General features: G+C 37.4%; 1 protein-coding gene across 2 annotated transcripts in view; it reads left to right on the forward strand.

Annotated features, from left to right (window-relative positions):
* Nucleotides 1-22,239, forward strand: part of INPP4B (inositol polyphosphate-4-phosphatase type II B) — a 483,546-nt gene that overhangs the window by 233,390 nt on the left and 227,917 nt on the right. For both annotated transcript variants that reach the window (XM_044680328.1, XM_044680327.1), the window contains exons 9-10: nucleotides 4,675-4,822; nucleotides 21,639-21,769. In XM_044680328.1, coding sequence (XP_044536263.1) covers nucleotides 4,675-4,822; nucleotides 21,639-21,769 — 279 coding nt within the window. The remainder of the gene's footprint in view (nucleotides 1-4,674; nucleotides 4,823-21,638; nucleotides 21,770-22,239) is intronic.

A 22,239-nucleotide genomic window follows, 5' to 3' on the forward strand; every position in this document is an offset into this window, starting at 1 on the left:
CTCCTGGTAGTTCCCGGTCTGCCCCTCTGCCCGAGGTTCCTTCAGCAGTCTTTGGGGCTGCTTCCACAGCCACGCTCAGGTCTGCACTGGGTCCTCACTGGAGGTCCAAGCCTGGGCTGGAGATCGTTATTCAAGCCTAGGGCACTGCCTTTGCCTGCGCTGCTCTTAGGGCCCTGCTTTCACCCCCGCAGAAGGTAGTGAAAGTCAGTGGGCTGGAGATCTTTTTTCCCCCCTGAGGTGATGCCTTCAGTGCTTGGGAAAGGCTGAGTTTTAGGGGCCTTTGTCCCTGCTGGAGTGGTGCCTTCACCCACGTGGGCGCTCAGGGAAAGTCCCAGCCACCTGGGGTCCCTCGTCTTGCAGCGCACAGGTACGGGCTCAGGGGCTGCCAGTGATTATCTGGTTGCCCCCGTCCTGTTTACCCGCTTGTGCGGTGTGGGGGAGGGGGCTTCTTCCTCTCGCATTCTAGTGAGAGCGGTTTCACCCCTTTAAAAGTGTGGAAATGCCCCGATTCTGCGTACCTTCAATGCTGCGCCCTGTAGTGGGTTTCCTTCGTTCCTCTGGACTCGTTTTTATTTCCCCTTGAGGGGTCCTGTGTGGTTCGGTCAGGAGAGATGGAGCAGCTGCTCCTTACTCTGCTGCCATCTTAACCGGAAGTCAAAACAGGTGTTATTTTAAAATAAACACTTTAATGTTATTCCTCAGCTTTTTCCTTTATAAGGTGGCTCAACGCTTGATGCCTTGGTAAATCTAGTTCCCAGTTGATAGTTATTTTTTGAGTTATAGATGTTTCTCAAGCTATTTTTATCTTTCATCACTGAAGATGAGACTATTACTTTAAAGACATTTCTGAACTACTAGTATTTGAGCCATCCAAGTTATCAAACTTTTCATTCTCATTAGATTGGTATATAGAGCTGCTCTTAGGCATTGGGATAAATTGCACATCATATATTCTACTATTGTTCTCAAGCCCATTATCTCCCTTCTTTCCTCCTCTCTAATATACATTCTACCTTGTTATAATATTCTGGAGATTTTTCCTTACATCCATGAGATTTTCAAAGTTGATGAAAGAAAGTGGCAACTGTTGAAGGGGCTGTAGGAAACATGTGCATTAATATATTCAGTCAATCAATAAACATTTATCAAGCACCTATTAATATGCTAGGCACTTGACTCAGCACGGTTGATACAAAAGACTGCTACTTCTCTCAAGGAACTCATAGTATGAAAGAACTATGTACAAACAAATTACATGGAGGAAAAAGAAGAAATATTCAGCAGAAGGAAGGTAGTAGGATGAAGAGGGATTAAAAAAGGCTTCCTATAGAGAGTGAGATTTTAATTGGAGCTGGAAGGAAGCCAGGGAAGCAATTGATGAAGATGGGGAAAAAGAACATTCTAAGCAGGAGGGATAGCCCATGAAAATGAATTCTTGGTGGAACCATGAATTGGTACAGCCCTCATAGGAAGCAATTTCTATCTAAAATGGAATAGCCTTTAATCCAATCATTCCTCAATTAGTACTATATTCCAAAGAGAAAATATCCTATACACACACACACACACACACACACACACACACACACACACACACAAAATCATAGTAGCTTTTTTTTTTGTCATGGCAAAGAACTGGAAATTAGACTGGGGAGAAGGGACGCCATCAATGGCCATGAGTAATGTAATACTAATGAGCTATAAGAAATGACAAAAGTATGGTTTTAGAGAAATCATTAATTCATACAAGTAGATTCCTATGAATTAATGCAGAGTAAAGTGAAAAGAATCATGATTGCAATACTGTTAACTGTAATATTGTATAAATAAATAACTTTAACCTAAGAATTCTGATTAATCAAATGATCACTCTGATACAAAACACTCATAATGATGTATGTTGCCCAACTCTTGACAGAGAGGTGAAGTACTAAATATGTGGGGTCAACGAAGTGGCTCGGTGGATAAAGAATCAGGCCCCAAAATGGAACATTTTGGGTTCAAATGTGGCCTTAAATACTTTTTAGCTATGTGATGCTGGGCAAGTCACTTAACCTCAATTGCCTAGCAGCTAGTATTGATTCTCAGACAGAAGGCCAAGGGTTAAAAAAAAAAATGCAGAATATTCCTTGCCCACATTCAAATTGGGAATAGGTCTTTCTTGGCTATTCATATTTTCTTTTGGGGTTGCATTTGTCTTTTACTTTTCTATTTCCAGTGGAAGCCTGGAGGGAAAGAAATGAAATTCTTGTTCATTGAAAAAAAATTAATTTTAAAAAAATTTTGTGAAAGTAAACCTGACTCATGCTCAGCCATCTTCAGTGGTTCCTTATTCCTTCAAAATAAAATACTAAGTCCATAGCTTGACATTTAGAGCCCTTGAAAACCTGTCTCTAGCCTACCTTTCCATTTTCAGTCATTCATTCTACATTTTGACCACTCTGACTTATCCTTTTCTAAACTCAGCATCTCCTCTACTGTCTTCATATCTTTGCATAGGCTTTCTCACTTGTTTGAAATATTCTCCCTCATTATTTCTTCATTTTAGAATCTATAGTTTCCTTCAGGTTTCAGTTTATATGCCACCTTTAATGCAAAGCCTTTTGCTTGATTCCTTATAGTGTTTATATTCCATCTTCCGATGATCATGTATGCCTCTTCATGTTTGCATGAACCACTCCCTCAGTAGAATACTTTCTTAATGTGTAGCAGTTTTTTTTTAATTGTTTTACTATATCCCCAGCTCGTAGGACATTGATAAATGATTGTTGGATTGTATGGGAGTTATATAATGACTTTCTCCATGGATCAATGGCAGCACAGTTCCCCAACCTCAGCAAAACCATGCCTAGTGGTTGACTAGCACAACTGAGGGAATTCTGAGTCATTATTTTGAAGGTATTTTGCATTCATGTGAAAGAAATGAGTTTGTCCGATGGCACACATCTTTCTCCCAAGAAACTCTTAAGATGATATGATGGGAGTGATCATGGATTTGCATTACATCAATGGAAACTATAAAAAGCTTAAGAAAAACATAAAGAAAAATAGCATGAAATTTTGAATATACTGCCTTAGTAGAATAGATTTAGAATCAGAAAATATAGTCTAAGTGGATTCTTAGAACACTAAAGGTTTTTTGTTTTTGTTTTTGTTTTTCTTTTCATTCATTCATTCATTTATTTATATCTTGGAAACTTTTTTTCCTATGTTTACATGATTCATGTTCTTGCTCCCTCTCCCCCCATACCTGATGTGCATTTCCACTGGTTTCTTCATGTGTAATCGATCAAGACCTATTTCCATATTATTGATAATTGTTCTTGGGTGGTCATTAAGAGTCTACATCCCAAATCATGTCTGCATCAACCCATGTCTTGAAGCAGTTGTTTTTCTTCTGTTTTTCCACTCACTCCTGTAGTTCTTCCTCTGAATGTGGGTAGCGTTCTTTTACATAAATCCCTCAGAATTGTCCTGGGTCATTGCATTGCTGCTAGTACAGAAGTCCATTACATTCCATTTTAACACAGTATATAAGCCTCTGTGTATAATGTTCTCCTAGTTCTGTTCCTTTCACTCTGCATCAGTTCCTGGAAGTCTTTCCAGTTCACATGGAATTCTTCCAGTTTATTATTCCTTTGAGCACAATAGTATTCCATCACCAGCAGATACCACAATTTGTTCAGCCATTCCCCAACTGAAGGGCATACCCTCATTTTCCAGTTTTTTTGCCACCACAAAGAGCATGGCTATTCATATTTTTATACATGTCTTTTTCCCTATGATCTCTTTGGGGTACAAACCCAGCAATGCTATGGCTGGATGAAAGGGCAGGCAGCCTTTTAGTGCTCTTTGAGCATAGTTCCAAATTGCCATCCAGTATGGTAGAACACTATAGTTCTGACAAATGTTTTTGTTGTATAGATTAGGATCAGGAGGTATTGCCATGTTTTCCACATTGTTCAAAAGGCCTAATATGTACCTGAGCAATTCTCTTTTTTCAGTTTGCTTATTTGAAGAACCACAAGTGGATAGGTCTAGAAACATAATGATAAGAATGCAGGTGTATAAAGTAATTGACATGATTTGGGTGGGTGATGCACTCTACAGTTAATTTGTCACTCAAAACTGGACTCAGGCAGAATGTGGCAGAAGCAGAAACATAAAGCCTGATCTCTCTCAATTCCAAAGTCAAGTCTATGTGAAAAGGATGACTGAACATCAATCGATATTGAGATCTGAAAGATAATATGTAATGAGAATTTGTTCATACTCAGATATGTTGCACACAATTAAACACTAAATGATGACAAAAATCAGGGATTTTAATTCAAAGGAACAGAATGAATAAATGAACAAAAAAAATTTGTAAAAACTTACTGTACACCAAGAATTGTGTACTGGGAATAACAACAGAAAAGCAATCCTGACCCTACATTCAAGAAACTCATGTTTAATGGTCTAGGGACAGGGGGAATAGGAAGTTTTAGCTGCTGGTCATGTAGAAAGGTCCCAGAGTCTTTGGGGTGAAGTAGTAAAACAAATGGTAATGGACCATGATTATTATCATTTCCACTGACAAAAGCTTATTTGCTTCTGATGTTAAATTATTTGACGGTTCTGAAAAAGTGGTTTGAGTAAGCAACTCTATCCTTTTGTCTTCCTCTTTTACAGTATTAAAAAATCCAGTGTTTAAGTTATATAGATTCCCCACATCTGATAACAAATGGATGAGGATTCGAGAGCAGATGTGTGAGACCACATTGTCTTTTCATATTCCTAAGAATTTGATCTCCCTTCACATAAATGAGGACTTGAGAAGGTAGGAATCATTCATGGTGTTTTTGAAAAGAAAATGAAAACGTTATTATCTTGCCTTCAGAGACTAGGCTTAACATTGCTTTGACTCAAGTCATATATCTTGCTGCCTGTCCTTGGCTTGCACAACACTATGAACTTGTTTTTGCTCATACATGCAAGTATAGCTGGAAGAAAGACTCTCATTTATTCCACACTTCCATCAGCATCTCTGTAATAGCTTTGTTCCTGTCAGTATAGATTGTGGGTAGGGTGGTGGTCAAACATTGGGGCATTTAGATGAAATAAGTTGTGCTAATGGATTGTTAATTTGTAAAATAAGTTATGTTAATAGGGTTGTTATTATTATTGTGCAACAAAATTAAAATGTTGTTATAATGAGGGAGCGGAATTAGTGATTTAATTGGATGATAAGAAGGCTCTCTGAGCCATCACTAATCTGTAAGATGTGTTGGTATGACTTAGCCTCCAGTGTCTTTAAAAATGCTGAATAAGGCTGGATACAAAATACAGAGCTCAACGTCTCTGAGCATCATTGGTCAATAAACAACTACATATTTTAAGTCCTTGTTAATTTATCATTTCAGTATTTCAAGAAACAGTTTGCATTTTGTCAAGTTTGACTTCCTTCTTCATGTTCATTCCAAGATATTCTGTTTCCTTCCAGGAATCAGAGAATGCCAGAGGAGGCTACAGTGACAGATCAGGAATATGTCATGTTAGGTCAGTGGGTGGCAGCAACTAGCATCAGGGCCAGAGAGGATAATAGAGGAAAGGAAGCAGTGAGATTGAGGAAGATCAAACAGCTTGCTTCAGTTTTGTGGAATGAATCTGAGAGACTGGAAGATACCCACAGGCTGTGATCAGCAGACCCAGCAGACAAAATGAGAGGCTATGGGTCAGTAGAGATCATAGTAACTTAGGCTAGAAGCCCAGAGTATGGCCAAAAAGATGATAATTCAAGCTCAGAAAGACTGGATAGCAAACAAGTATCCAGGTTTAGAATGACTATGGAATAATTCAATACTATAAGTTGGAGTATTGAGGAATAATTAAATGGACAGACAGGAAAAAAAAAAAAATCTGATCCTGAATCATCGTCTTCTGAATTAGAGTTTTCTCATGACCATGTATGCCCAGGTCCAAAGTGTCACGAGAACTGCACTCATGGGTTGGAAGAATGAATAAGGTTATGGTTAAGTAGCAAGGTACCCCTGGCAGGAGCAGAAGAATCCAGCTTTCTTTTTTCCACTGTGTCTTACTGTGGTGAACCATTGTCCTGTAGTGTAGCAGCTCCAACTCTAAGTAAAAGAGGCTTACTTTAGAGTTACCAAAGAGGATCCCAATATCCATCTGTACATCAGTACATTGCCATTTTGATCTTTATCTCCCTGATAAAAATTTATAACGTGACATAGAGTGATAAGCCGTTATTCATATTTCAAATGCATGGCAGAACTAGAAAAAAAAAATGAGAATTGTAGGGAGTTAGATTTCTTCTGAAAATAAGAAAGAACTCCCTCTAAGGACTGTCCAAAAATCAAATGGGTGACCTTAATAATATTTGAGTTCATAAATGGCACCGTGGCTGATTTAGTGTTTTGACAAAAGGTAACAGCTATGATTTCATGATTCTATGAATGATGGCTAAGCATGAGGTCTTTGAAAATTTTGCAACAGATAATTATTGGTGAACCAGCCTTTGTCACAAGTTTTTACTTTAATAGAAGACCCTACTAGACCAAAGCTACTCCTGGAGACTATTTCTTCCACCTATATGCAGAGAATAGCAGGGAGCCACGCAACACAGAAGTAGTCCCAGTTAATTGTTAGAATTCCTGACCCTGGGTTCACATTGAGAGAAAACGAGAAGCATACTACTTCCAGGTGCAAGAGTGGTGTCATTTCTCTTCTATAGTTCTACTTCAAAGATAATTTGTAACTTTCTTCCAGTCTCATTTGCTGGATTACAGCATTCAGAAAAGGCAGCCAGAAAGGTACTGAGGAAAACCATGAAGAAGTAGAACTCATCTGTTCCCTTAAACGTTGCCTTTTATATTCCTCTGCCATCTGCCACATGGACACCTCTTTGCACAATGGAAGTGCTAAACCTTAATGGCTATGACCATGTGAGTAATATGCTTCTCCCAAAGTATCCAAGTCCAATAGTGCCAGTATTACTGGCCTTTGCAGACTCTATGCTCTGGGTTAAATGAATAAATTGTTGATTTCCAAACTAGTGACCTATCTGTCACTTTTTTTCCATTGTCTAAGCTAATCCTTGAGCATACCTAGAATGTACTTCTACCTCTTAGATCTCTAATATCCTTTAAGCAACAATCCAAATGTTCCTTCCTACACGAAGCTTTTTCCAGACTGTGCTTCCCTTCCCTCTTTTGTTGGTACTCTAACCCTGAAAATGTTTTATATTATTTTTTTATAGTTATCTGTGTTCATGTTGTCTCATACCCATTGAAGGTTAGCCCCTTAAAGTCAAAGACTATTTTTGGTTTGTACTTTTATTTTTTTATCTTTTTATCTTTTTTCCTTTATTAATAAAATGCTATTAAAAATGTTTATGGAATTGGCAACACTATCAGTAATACTTTACTGAAATGAACACTGAAGAATTTGGGGATTACTGGATATGGGATGAAGCATATGGCTTCTTGATACTGATTCTGGGACACTATTCTCTAAGGGACAACTTGTTAGTTTGCTAGGAAGAGGTAAGCTATGTCTAGTCTATCACTATGTCAACATATCAGCAGTTTCTGACCTCATGATTCTCCATCTCCCATTATTTTCACTCGCTGTCCCCCATGCCTGGAACTCTCTTTTTTCCTCATCTCTGCTTCTTTGTTTCCTTTAAAGTAAAGGTTAACATTTCACTTTTTGTAAGAACCTTTTCTAATCCCTGTTAATGCTATTGCCTTCCATCGAATTTTTTTCTTCAATGTATCCTGCAATATATCCTCCAAAACATCTTGTTTGAGCATTTATTTTTGTGTGTGCATGGGTATTTTTTTTAAAATGATGTTTCCTCTCATTAGAATGTGAACTCCTTGAGGTCAGAAACTGCTGATATGTTGACATAGTGATAGACTAGACATAGCTTACCTCTTTCTATCTTAGTCACCTAGATAAAGCTGTGGGCTCAAATGCAAATTTATTTTATATTTTTTCCTTTGAAAGTATTTTCCTTCTGCCATGTTCTGCAAAAATGTCAGGTCAAAGTGAATTGAAGGTTTCTTGGTTAAAATACAAATTACCAGATGGTGACCTTGAATATTGGTGCTTGAATGTTGACTATCATCATACCTTCTTTATATCTTCGGCCCCTTGCAGGGTGCCTGGCATCCTTTAGGTGCTTCATAAATGTTTGTTGATTTGACTTTTTAATTAAATACAGAGGAGCTTATGACTGGGAACTTGTCTATTAAGTACTAAAACTCTGGCTGTAGCAACCCATGAAACAGAAAAATATGAAAAGTCCTCAGACTGGCACCTTTTCCTTTGTCTTCTGTAGTGACTGTGGCAGAGCAGCAGATGGGAGCAGACAGTGCTAAATGTTTTTAGATGATTTACAAACATAAATTTAGCTGTCAGTGTTATAAAGATGAAATCCACTTCTAATAACCATTATGTTGATGAACCCCAGGAGAAACTGAACCATAGCATGATTGACAGCATTCTTAAGAATGAAATCAGAAAACTGGAAAAGTAGATTGATCATGTAACAAGAGCAGGATATAACTCATGGTCAAGCCTCTAAATACAAGTGTAAATGATTTGAAAATAATTCTAGATTCTTGTTGCTGGTCAGTCACAACTGACTCTCTGTGACCCCACTCAGAGTTTTGTTGGCAAAGGTACTGGGATGGCTTGCCATTTCTTTAGCTCATTTTACCCACGAGAAAAGTAAAGAGGAGTAGGTTAATTAAGTGACTTGTCTGTGATCACACAATTTGTAGAGTGATTGAGGCCAGGTTTGAACTCAGGAAGATGAGTCTTCCTGACTCCAGACATACTATCCACTGAGAAAGCTAGATGCCCATCTTTTTGTTGAATTAATATAATTGGTTTCCTTTGTTATCTTATGTATGCCATGTATTTCAAAGCTTTATTCCAAGTAGTGGTCCAAAGGTTTTACTGGACTGACAAAGTGGGGTTCCATGGCACCCACAAAAAAGGTTTGGGGGCCCTGGTATAAAGAGTACTTTCCAGCATGTTGGGAAGAACTTTCTATGAGAGGGAATGAACAATGGTTTCACAGTATGAGAATACAACATAGGTTGTCATCTGAACCATTAAGAGGTATTGTCTTAACTGATCAAATAAGCAAAAAGTGATCCTGTTGTGAACATTTTTGTAGAAATTTTTATATTCTCCTTAACTGGACTGATGTAGTACCTATAATTAAGATCACCTGGAATGGGGAGTATCTCTTTCTGGAATGATACCTTTTTCTTCAGGGGGAAAGAGAGATAGGATCTAGACTTTAAATCAAGAAATAATCAAGAATAAACTTAGGGCCAGGTTGGATCAGACTCTGGGTTTCTCTGGAGAGAATATTTAATGAGATGAATTTAATCTGCAAGGTAGGTACAGGAGAAAGGTCTAAACTGGGAGGGGAGAAGATGGATTGTTAGTTCATGAGTAAGAAACACCCCAAAATGATGGAAGATAAGCTAATTATCTGAAAAAAAAATCTGTAACCCTGGAATTTAAGCCATTTTATGTTAACGGTGCACTTTCCCTGCCCTTTTGCTGAGCTAATATGTTGGCTATGATAATGGCCCACCATTTGCCTTCCTGTCACATAGGTAAAGTAGTGGACTCAGATTCAAATTCCTTTATTTTTTTTCCTTTTAAGGTATTTTCTTTGGGTTGTGGTCTACAAAAAGGAAATATGACGTCAAAGTGAATTGAAGGTTTTATGGTTAAACTACATATAACCAGATTGTGACCTAAAAAGCTTAAATATTGATGATCATGACACTTTAAACATTCTTAGTAATTGTTGAATTATTTTGTTGAATTAGAATATTTGTTAGACTAAAGCAATTCATAGTGTCACAAAACAATGTATCTCTTTTCTCACATCATAGTCAGAAAAGTTTCAAAGTATTTTTAATTTTAAAATAATGTAATATCTGTACTTGTATTTACATTTGTGTAATCTCATACAAGGAACAGCTAGGTGGCACAGTGGATAGAGTCTCAGGCCTGAAGTCAGGAAGACTTGAGTTCAAATATGGCCTCTGACACTTATTACATTTATGAATGGGCAAATCACTTAGCCATGTTTGCCTCAGTTTTCTCAACTGTAAAGAAAGCTGGAAAGGGAGGAAAAAAAACATGCCAGTATCTTTGTCAAGAAAACCACAAATGGGGTCATGATTGAAACAACTGAACAAAAATGTATTTATTTTTCTTTACAATGATTTGATGGTTTATTTAGGTGGAAAGTTTTTTAAATTTCCTTTGACTAGTTACAAGTTTGACTCTGAGTATCTATTTACCTTAGTAAAGGTATCTCTTCATGAGTATGAAATGTTAAGCTTTCAATAACAGCAAAAACAACATTTACATAGCAGAAAACACTACATCTATTTATCTCATCTGAAGTAAGAGATGACAAGGCAGCATGGAATAATACCAGTGGTGGACCTGGGTACAAGACCTTCCTTCAATACATATAAATTATATGACAATGGGCAGTTAACTTCTCTCTGGCCTAAGGAAAGACAAAACAAAACAAAACAAAACAAAAAAAAAAACAAACAAACTTTGTTGCTCTTTTTGATTATGTATTTTACATTTCAGTAAGAATTTTTAAAAATATCTAAACATATTCAACTTGTTTCACATCTTTTCTTCAATTAAAACATGTATTTCACCCCAAGAGTTCATATAAATGTTATTCTATTTTTCTTATTTACTAAATAAGTTCATGAAGTCTTAAATTTTTGAGTCACAAGGAATAATAACATAAAAAGTATATGGTACATTAACGTTTCAAAGGCTTTCCTCACAATAAGCCTGACTATGTCACTCCCTCCATCCAATGAACTTCATCCTTCATTTCCTGGTTCCATCATACTGGCCTTTCACATACTAGCCCCAACCTACAGTTTTGGCCATTCCTGTCTGACCTAGTGAGACTGTTCTTCCTTCCATTCTTCCCACTTGTTATTCCAGTGCCTTTCTTCATGCTTTTAAACTTGACATCCCTTATATCTATAATGCAATCCCTCCTTTCCTCTGCCTTCTAGATGTAACCGAAACACCATTTTCTGCATGTAGTCTTTTCCGAGCTCCTCCCCTATTTGTACTCTTCTTTCAAATAAGTTTATATTTATCCTCTTTGTATCTATTTTATTGATTCCTATAGGTACTTATCTGCCAAATTATGATGTAAATTCTTGTGATATTCTTTGTATGCCCAATATCTCTCACCCATGCCTTGCACGTAGCTGTTGTTTTTCAATCATTCAGTTGTTTCCAGCTCTTTAGGACACTCCACCCTTTGAGAATGGAGGGTGTTTCTTGGCAGTGACACTGGATTTGTTTTCTATCTCTTTCACACAAACATAGTAGAAATTTAATAAAATGAATATTGATGCCATGAGTTGGGTAGTACAAGTATTAATGTCTCAATTTTACAGATGAGTTCCAAAGAAGTTGTAACTTGCCCAGAGTTGCAAAGTTTTAAAATTAATATTCAATGCCCCCAAAGTATGATATTTATAAGGATTTATTAAAAGCACAGGGAAACAGTCCCAACTTAACCCTTTACAATGCTGCCTCCTCTCCAAAAAGCCCCATCACTACGCCAAAACACACATTACAATACAACCCGCGAAAACCAGTGACCAATAGGAAAAGGCCTAAGGAATTAGGGGTATGGTGAAAGGGAGTTTGGGTAATGTAGTTTAAAGGGGTATAAGGTCTTTTTCAATTTTACATTCCCCCCCCCCCCCCCCCCGTGATCCTTTTGGAGACCAGTCTCCCCAATGGATCATGAAAACATAATCAAATTAAAGTTTACAATAATTCAGAGATAAAAGGGAAATAAAAAGGAAAAAGAATAAAACCAATGTTTGGTGCATTGACCAAAACCCATTTATGGGGCAGTACCCTTTCTGGCATGAAAGTGTCCATCAAAATAATTACATTTAACCCCCAAAAGTTCAAATTCGATATGTCTCGAAATTCACTCTGGATCTTCTGGTTCAGTGTGTGGTCTCTGCAGGCTTCTTCATGGCACCTTCTGGATTCTGGGAGGTAGTCTTCTCTTCTAAATTAGGGTCAAATTCAAGTCCAAATTCACAGCAATAACATAGTTCCCCCAGAGAAGAATAACTTCTTTTATTATTCTTCCTTCTATGTGCAATATAGTGTTTGTTTTTTTTCTTTCTCATTTTTATACTTGAAAACATTGTTTTTTTTCCCTGAATTTTAAATTTTCTTATTGCTTTTCCTTTTAATTTTTTTTAATAGAGCAATTGATTTTTTTCCATTTTTCTCATTTTTGTACTTAAACTACATATAATCAATGTTAATACTTTTTGATTTTACAGAAATATAAGTTTAATGTAAATATATACCCAAAAAGCCTTAGACTATGGTAACCAGCCAATTATTGGTTAATATTATGGGACTGTGATTAATGTCTCTCTGTCTGATTCCAGGAGAAGGGAGAAAAAAAAGAGCCACAAGGCCATGGAGACTGACTGAGAATCTGTAAAGTGCCAAGGAGCAAAAGGTCATGCAGACCATGGATTGAGGAAGTTCTATGCCATTACTGAAGGGCTTGAAACTAGTTTGAGGTTCGGGGTTGCAGCTTTCTAACATAGTAGAGGCCAGATTTCCCATGAGCTTCTTTTCCTAGTAAGCACTTAAGATTGGCTATCAGTATGACTCATTCCCTGAGAAGTTGCAGAAAAAAATCAGACCAGGGAAAGACATTTCCCTTGCACACATATTTGGTCCTGTTATTTTTCTTATATATAGAATGGCAACTTTCTGTAGTCCTGGCTCCTGAATGGGTAATTGCAAACTGCTTAAATCACTTTAATTGGGCCTTGATTCAAGGACCTGTTATAAGTTTTTTTTTCTTACATTTTTGCACATAAGATTTTGATGTTTTACATTTAATTCACAAGTTAATTTTTTTCTTTTTTATTTGGATTTTATTCTTTTTTTAATTTCTTTTGCCAATTGATTTCATATAACCCCGTGACTCAGCCATGTATCCTTAGCTGACCTGGGGTACCCTCTTCAGGGGAGAATGTGTTATTTGGAATTTTCCTCAGGGAGGGGGTGTGAGTTTTATAATAATGTCTGTATTGTAATCTATAATGTAAAATTTTAACTATTTTAGGAGTAATTTCAGGGGGGAATGTATAATTCTCAGAAGGGAATGTATGTTTTACACTCTATAATATAAAGTTTAAATTCTTTTGAGAATAATTTCAGGATAAGAAATTTGCCATCTCCCCAGAATCCAGATAACGAACCTGTTTGGAGAAGGCACCGTGAAGATGCCTGAAGTGTCTTCACTGGATCATGAAGATCCAAATTGAACTTTGTTGTGCAGTTAATTTAACTATGGGGAGTTGAATGGATTTGTTTTTGAATGTACACTCTTATGCCAAGAGGAGACTGCCCCAATTGGCTTTTTGTCAATGTGGCTAGTTTTTATCCTCTTTTCTTTTATCCCCAAATTTCTGTAATTTAAAAGTTATGTTTACAAGAGTGTTCAAGGAGACCAGTCTCTTTCTGCTCTCAGTGGGGGAATGTATTAGTGGAAATTTGGGGTTCATTTGAGTTTTAAATATTTAGATATATGATAAACTTCCTGTGGATGTTTTGGGGACTTGGAAACTACATTTCCCATGATTCCTCTTGTAATGGAGGTAGACAGGAAGCGTGATTATGTAAAAGAACAGTATAAGACTCCTGAGGTCATTGGAGGTGGTATTTTTGGTACAAGGGAGCCAGGTAGGCAGAAGGAATGGCGGGAGATTTGAATTAGATCTTAGCAGGCTCATGGTCTTCTTTATTTTTCCAACATGGCCTTAATTAAAATATTAATACTTCTATTTACATCCATCTATATACATTTTAATCTTAACAAAAGTAAATATCCAACCCAATACTGGATCCCACCCATCCAAGGATTCTGGAAACCACATTGCTTATCATCATATAGCAAGTTAAATTCTCCCTTTGGAGAAGATTATTGTACTATCCTAAAGAGATGATATTTCTGGGTGTCCACTTTGTACCTATAAGTCCTAGTATAATAATATTCTTACCTGGAAACAGGATAAATCCTATGATAACACAAAAATATCATAGATTTAGAGCTAGAAAGTACATCAGTGGTCACCTGTTTCACAGCGGTGTGAAGTGAGTTTTCTGGAGTTACACTTTGCTTAGTTCATTAGGAGCAGAGCTATGACTTGGACCTTGATTTATTAGACAACAAATCCAGCTCTTTCCATAGCCAAGCCACAGAGGCTGCCTCTATGACTTGGCTATGGAAGGGGGGGGAGACCTATTAAGAAAAAAGGAAAAACTTAGGTAACTGAATGACTCCAGAGGCTGCTGGAAGAGTAGAGTGAGGGGTTGCAGATGGCTCCAAGTTGGTGAATAAATTCAACAGGAATATGTAAGACTTTATGGGGCTGCAAAGTTGGGTTGACTGCAGACAAGTTATGTAGGACTTGCCAAACTATGGGCAATAAAATTGTTTATAGTTCTCCTAATGTTGTCACATATTTTGTTTATGCCATGTATTTTCTTCAGATTTTGTCCTGCTTCAGAGCTTCACCGGGAATATTCTCCTTTGAAATATGTTGGTTGCTTATGGCATAGATGGAGCTTTGTGACATCAACAAAATGCAACATTAAAGCAAGGCATATAATAGTGTAAAAGGCATGCAATCGTGTATGTTTATATCAGAGGTTAGGGCAAATTTCAAGTCTGAGTGTCACACAGCCTTATTAAATAAGAGGAAAGGCTCTTTACAGGAAACCAATGCTGAGTCAAACCTTGCATATGGCAAGAGAATGTCATCAGAAATATTTCAGTTCAGATAAACTTCAAAGCCAATAAAAATGTAAAAGAAAATTGAAATTTATGCCATATATTTTGATTCTCTGATGTAGAACATTAGGGAACTTCTCTCCCTTTTCCTGTTCATTTGTCTGTTCTCTCCTGCTTCCCTGGGGTCCCATACACTCCTCACCTTATTTTACTCAAGCAAAAAGAGGTAGATGAGCTTTCCATGCTGCATAATGTTGAGGAAAATATGGGAGAGAAAGCTCCCTGATGCCTTCAGGAAAGCAATGTCTCTGGGCTACTCCCATAATAATAGGTTACATTTGAGCATGAGGTAAGGCAAAGGTTATTCCTATATTCTAGGGTCTAGACTCCTGGAACCTCCCAACCAGTGAACTTGACTTTAGTAGTCATTGCTCTGATTCATAGTCACAAAACCAGGACACTATGAAAGTGTTCTGTAGGCGATGAATAAATAAATAAATAAATAAATGAACGAAGGAACGAGCGAATGAATGAATAAATAAATAAACAATAAATAAATAGACAAACAAACAAATAAATAAACAAAGAAACAAGTGTGTGTGTGTGTGTGTGTGTGTGTGTGTGTGTGTGTGTGTGTGTGTATTCTGGAGAAGACAGGCATCTTTGTATACAACATATAATAAATAAATAAGCCAAAGTTCATAAATGAAAAATGTGATTGGATTCAGGATTCTATAAAGCTTAAAATTATTTTATTATCAGTTTGAGAAAAACCTGCTAGTTTACCATATACTTTGCCATTTGTGAATGTTGCATTTGTCTCAAAATCAGGAGGACCATCATAGACTTCTTTTTTTCATCATATACGTTTCATTCATTGTCACATAATTTTATATTTATAACTTATGCATACTTGAAACAGTATCTATATATCCTTCTCCATACATAAGTAAATCATATTTACATATGAGAGCCACTGTGACCTAATGGATAGAGAACTAAGCTCAGTGCCACAAAGATCTGGTTTAAATCCTATATCTGATATATATTAGCTCTTAGACCAGGGGCCAACCATAACAATGACAACAATAGCTAGCATTTGCTATGTGCCAGGCATTATAATAAGTGCTTTATAATTATTATATCAATGACTACTTAATCTCTGTATATCTTAGAAAATTTTATAAAACTGTTAGTCTTCAAACCATGAATTCCCCACATTAATGAAATGGCATATCCATTTCTCCTACCAGAAATGGCAAAAATATTAACCTAAAATGCCCATATAACCCCTTGTTTTGAGAAAAAATGGGTAAAATTGCTGAATTAGTATTTTTCAGATCCCTTTGCTACTTTGGAGTTCCCATCTTCAGGGACATGAGCCATACAGTGTATATTTTATTTTCTTGGAAGTTCACTTATCTTTGACATAACTGCTTCAAAATTCTAAGAAATCAGAAGTTGATTCTGCCTTGGTATTCTGAGACAGTAGTTTCTCATTGGCATATGACAAGCTATAGAATTTTGGAGCAACTCCAGGACAAAGTTTCTTTCATTATTTTGTGTTTCAAAGGTTTAATTATATATGAAAATGGAGAATTTCAAGATTAATAACTAGGGGAACATGACAAAATAAATTGACAAAATAAAATGACATAGTTTAGTGACAGAAGATGAGAATGTGGCTACTAAGTGTAAAATAAGGGAGGTTCTCTAGCAGAGAGGTCTCAGCTGATGAAACAGAAGGGCATAAAGGTAAAATAACAGATGTCAACATAGTGGGAAAGAGAGGACATTAACATTCTCTCTCCATGCTGTCACTTATTGACATGCAGATTTGGGTGGCAAAGAGAGACAGAGGTCCCTTTCCTACTACAACCTGCAGCTGAGAAAAAGGGATAGAAAAGATTTAATTTCCTCTCCATTACCATCTGCTACTGAATTGAAGAACAATAGAAGAAAAGAAAAGAAGTCAGAAGATACTTCTCTACTTTGTCACAGGCCTTTGCTGAGAGATGGAGAATATGAATCTTATTCAGGTGAAAAATTGGAGAGGCTTTTGCCATTTGTTACTAGAAATATCTCCCCCATGACTCTAAGAAGCTGGAGTATGCATAGAAACTACACCTTGATAAAAGGATCTGGATACCCAAGCTAAACTGGAGGAAGGTTGCCAACAGACCACAAACCCATTGGTGATTTAGTGAAATATCTACCTCAATCATGTGAAGACTTCTGGAAGAATGAGAGGACGAGAACAATCTGTTCTGGTGGCCAGGAAGGCAACTGAAGAAGTCACTGTGGATTGCCTAGAGCTAGTTCAGACATCAAAGATGCTAAGATCATCTCCTTCATCTCAAGCCATTTCCAGGCATCCTAACTTTTGTCTTGCCACTGGACTATGATGACTCTGGAAGACAGAGTAAGGTGCTAATAACTATGTATCTCTGCCTCAAAACCAATTCATATGTAAGTGAAGACATTATCCCATGATATCATTTGTCCTCTTCAGAAAAGATGGATGAACAGCAACTACTACGTAAATGCTGTGGCTCTTCTCCAAAAGGAACAAAAATCTATTCCAGCTGAAACCATCATCCGAGGTTGCAGCTAAAAATTATGTGTACTGGGGCAGCTGGGTAGCTCAGTGGATTGAGAGTCAGACCTAGAGACGGGAGGTCCTAGGTTCAAATCCAGCCTCAGACACTTCCCAGCTGTGTGACCCTGGGCAAGTCACTTGACCCCCATTGCCCACCCTTACCACTCTTCCATTGCCCACCCTTACAACTCTTCCACCTAAGAGCCAATACACAGAAGTTAAGGGTTTAAAAAAAATTTTTTTTTAAATTATGGATACTAAAAGGGGCACCCAGGTTGGACTCTTTCCACTAAGAATAGCATGGTGTCATTCTACTTTTTTTATTTTTAATTTTATTTTTTTTATAAACCCTTACCTTCTGTCTTGGAGTCAACAAGGCAGAAGAGTGGTAAGGGCTAGGCAATGGGAGTTAAGTGACTTGCCCAGGGTCACACAGCTAGGAAGTGTCTGAGGCCAGATTTGAACCTAGGACCTCTAGTCTCTAGGCCTGGTTAGCCACCCAGCTGCCCCCACATGGTGTCATTCTAATGCAGTGGGTGTTCTTTCAGCACTGCAGTGAAAGCATCAGGTCACATGAAAGCTATGCTCATCAAGGCAACTTTATGTATAATTTCTAATAAGAGATATCACTTTATACAGTATATGTGACCCTTCTACCCACCAACACTATGTGTATTGGTAGGAGACTATGATCTAGCTTCATGAATGGCATGCTATATAGATAAATGTTTTTTTTTTCTTTAAATTTTCATTAAATGTTTTAGTTTAAGGATAATTGAATAATAGTGACCGATTTTCTTTTCTTTTAAGCTCCAACTTTCTGTCTTATAATCAATACTAGGGATGAGTTACAAAACAGAAGAGTCAATAAAGGTTAGGCAATAGGGGTTAAGTGACTTGTACAGGGTCATGTAGCTAGGAAGTGTAACAGATTTGAACCCAAGACCTACCTTCTCTAAGCCTGGCTTCCTATCCAGTGAGCCACCTCACTGTCCCTGACTGATTTTCCTCATGGAAAATGTGCCCGTAGAGGCTCATGAGTTATAATTCTAGTAGGAATAATCACCCACAAAGATTTTCCCCAGCAGCTTGAGAGTAATAAAATGTAGCAGTCACCCTCTGACTAGGGAAAGCCCAATCTGCCAGCTTAGGGCAAAGTCATAAAGAAACAAGCCATACAGAAAGGGAAAGGGTAAATGCTAAATGGTTGCTGTATTAGGTATAATATTTCTAAAAACTAAGTACATTTCCATTCCTGCCTTGATGAACTGTACCAATGTGTACTGTATGTGCATAAAAGTATGAAGTTAGGTAGGTCATTCTACATAGATTTATGATCCTGTCGATCTGGATAGGCTTTCACCTACAGTCACCATTGGCTGTGAACCATCACAAAATAAACGTGTATATTGGACTCTTTTCATGAGAAAATAGTCAGGGCATAATCAAAGGTCATTTTACAAACAGGTAAACACCATTTCAACTCCTTATTCTCGTAGCCTTTCTATTTATGTGGAATAGAAGTTTCTTTTATCCACCCTGTAAGCCATAAATTCACAGGCATATTGTATAAGTTCACACATTTTGCTACAAGTTGACACCTATGTACTTCAAGGACACACATCATATGTAGGGAAAAGCATTTAAAATTGTTTTTACAAATTATCTCTTTGGATGCAGCACTTTGCACAATGCCTGGCACAATAGGAATTGCTTATATATTGATTGATCCTTGAAATAGTCTTATAAGGTAGCTGGTACTATTATATTTATTTTTTAAATAATTATATTTAGAATATTTTCCCATGGTTACATGATTCATGTTCTTTCCCTCTCCTCAACCCCCTTTCCCCCGGCCTCCCCATAGGCAACAGGCAATTCCACTAGGTTTTACATGGATCAAGAACTATTTCCATATTATTAATAATTGGATTAGAGTTATCTTTTAGCCTCTACATCCCCAATAATATCCCCCTCAACCCATGTGTTCAAGCAGTTGTTTTACTTCTGTGTTTCTACTCCCACAGTTCTCCCTCTGGATGTGGATAGTTATCTTTCTCATAAGTCCCTCAGCATTATTCTGGGTCATTGCAATGCTGCTAGTACAGAAGTCCATTACATTCCATTTTACCACAGTGTATCAGACTCTGTGTACAATGTTCTTCTGGTTATGCTCCTTTTACTCTGCATCAATTCCTGGAAGTCTTTGCAGTTCATGTGGGATTCTTCCAGTTCATTATTCCTTTGAGCACAATAGTATTCCATCAGCAGCAGATACCACAATTTGTTCAGCCATTTCCCAATTGAAAGGCATACCCTTGTTTTCCAGGTTTTGCCACTACAAAGAGTGTGGCTATAAATATTTTTGCACATGTCATTTATCTGTGATCTCTTTGGGTTACAAGCCCAGCAGAGTGGTACGGCTGGATCAAAGGGCAGACAGATTTTTAAACCCCTTTGGGCATAGTTCTAAATTGCCATCCAGAATGGTTGAATCAATACACAACTCCACCAGCAATGCATCAATGTTTCAATTTTGCCACATCGCCTCCAACATTCACCACTTTCCTTTGCTGTCATGTTAGCCAATCTGCTAGGTGTGAGGTGGTACCTCAGAGTTGTTTTGATTTGCATTTCTCTAATTATTAGAGATTTGGAACACTTTCTCATGTGCTTGTTGATACTTTTGATTTCTTTATCTGAAAATTACCTATTCATGTCCCTTGCCCATTTATCAATTGGGAAATGGCTTGATTTTTTTGTATAATTGATTTAGCTCCTTATATATTTGAGTAATTAGATCTTTGTCAGAGTTTTTTGTTATAAATATATTTTCCCAATTTGTTGCTTCTCTTCTAATTTTGGTTGCATTAGTTTTGTTTGTACAAAAGATTTTTTTTCAAACATTTATTAATATTCATTTTTAACATGGTTACATGATTCATGCTCCTCCTTTCCCCTTCGCCCCCCCCGTACTCTCCCCACCCATGGCCAATGCACATTTCCACTAGTTTTGTCATGTGTCCTTGATCAAGACCAATTTCCAAATTGTTGGTAGTTGCATTGGTGTGGTTCCCCACTCAGGGTTTCAGAGCTTTAGCTCCTGGCTGTGTCTGCCTCCACCCATGCCTCCGCCCATGCCTGTGCTCTGAGCCCTGGTCCACTCTGCTCCCGCGCTCAGATTTCGCGTGCGTTTTTTGGCTTATTGGGGTCCTAAATCTTGCTCTCAGGAACAGGCCCTGGAGCTGCCAATGACTTGATGGGTGCCCCAAACTTGCTCTATTTCTTTTTAGCTGGCTTCAGCGCTATAGGTGTTGTGTGTGGAGGGGGTGGGGGTGGGGTGGTTGTCAGCCGGCGATTTAGTGAGAGCTATTTCACCCTTTATAGCATGGAAATGCCTCGATTTCACGTACCTTCCATGCTGTGCCCTGTTGTGGGGTTCCTCCGTTCGTCTGGACTTGTTTTTATGTCCCCTTGAGGAGTTTTGTGTGTTTCAGTCAGGAGAGGTTAAGAGCTGCTTCTTACTCTGCCGCTATCTTAACCCGGAACCGAAAATAATAGTTTTGAATATTTTGGAATAATTTTGAATATTTAGATAATACTTTAAGTGTTCTATATACATTCATAATACTTTATACTTTAAGTGTTCTATGTACATTCTTTTTATCTTCAGAATAACTGAACCTAAGTTATTATGTTATTATCATCCTTATTTTACACATTAGGAAACTGAGAAGATAAGTGAGTCACTGAGATAGAAAGTGCTGGAGAAATTATTCAAAGCAAGCTCTATCCAATCTCCAATCCCCAATTCCACCTATCTTACTCTAGATATAGGTCAAATGTTATATTCTAGGAATATATATATATTCTAGGAATGAAGCCAATAGCTAATTAATCATGGTTAATCAAATATTTATCCCATTTCCTATTTCAGAAACTGGTTTCTGAGTGGTATTGATACTAATATCATAGCAATATTAATTCCATCCAAACGCTGCTTTAATAAAAAGAAAAACATTTTAAGTATTAAGTCAATGTTGAGTGTACTATAATTCTAAATATTCACATCTAGTTTTTGTTCTAGAAGTTTATGTCTTTTAATCAGAAGAATATTTTTAATCAAAAGTATGCTTCCTTTTATCTCTCTTTTCATAATAGAAACCAGGAGCTAAGGGATCTCGGTGAGCTTGCACCACACTGGGACAATCTACGCAAAAATGTTCTTGCTCACTGTGAACAAATGGTGAACTTGTATCAGGACATTTTCACGGAACTTGGGAAGCAAACAGGTTTGTAACTAGCCTCTCTGCTTACTCGATGGAATGACAGCTTCTGTGTGATAACAAATAAAAAATTAGTATGCATGACTACAAAAGAGACAAAGGGCAAAGAAGAGAAGAGAAAAAGTTTTTGTTCTTTCTGACTGAGATGGCCTCTGGTCTTCCATAGGAGCTAATTGACAGCTAAGGGAGAATTTGAGTCTCCTCAAAGGATGCTGGAGAACATTAGATTTTTGGTATCTAATGAAATTATACCATTCTCCAATTCTGTTCTTAGATCGAACTGGATTATTATTCTTTTTTTTAAACCCTTACCTTCCATCTTAGAATCAATGCTGTGTAACCGTAAGAGCTAGGCATTGAGGGTTAAGTTACTTGCCAGGGTCACACAGCTAGAGAGTGTCTGAGACTTGTAGTATACAGAATTGGGAGATATAGTTTTTTCTAGCTTTGGCTGAGTTCCAAAAAGCAGTTGGGCT

This window comes from Gracilinanus agilis, chromosome 6 (genome assembly GCF_016433145.1).
Source record: "Gracilinanus agilis isolate LMUSP501 chromosome 6, AgileGrace, whole genome shotgun sequence".
In the NCBI taxonomy this organism is placed as follows: domain Eukaryota; kingdom Metazoa; phylum Chordata; class Mammalia; order Didelphimorphia; family Didelphidae; genus Gracilinanus; species Gracilinanus agilis.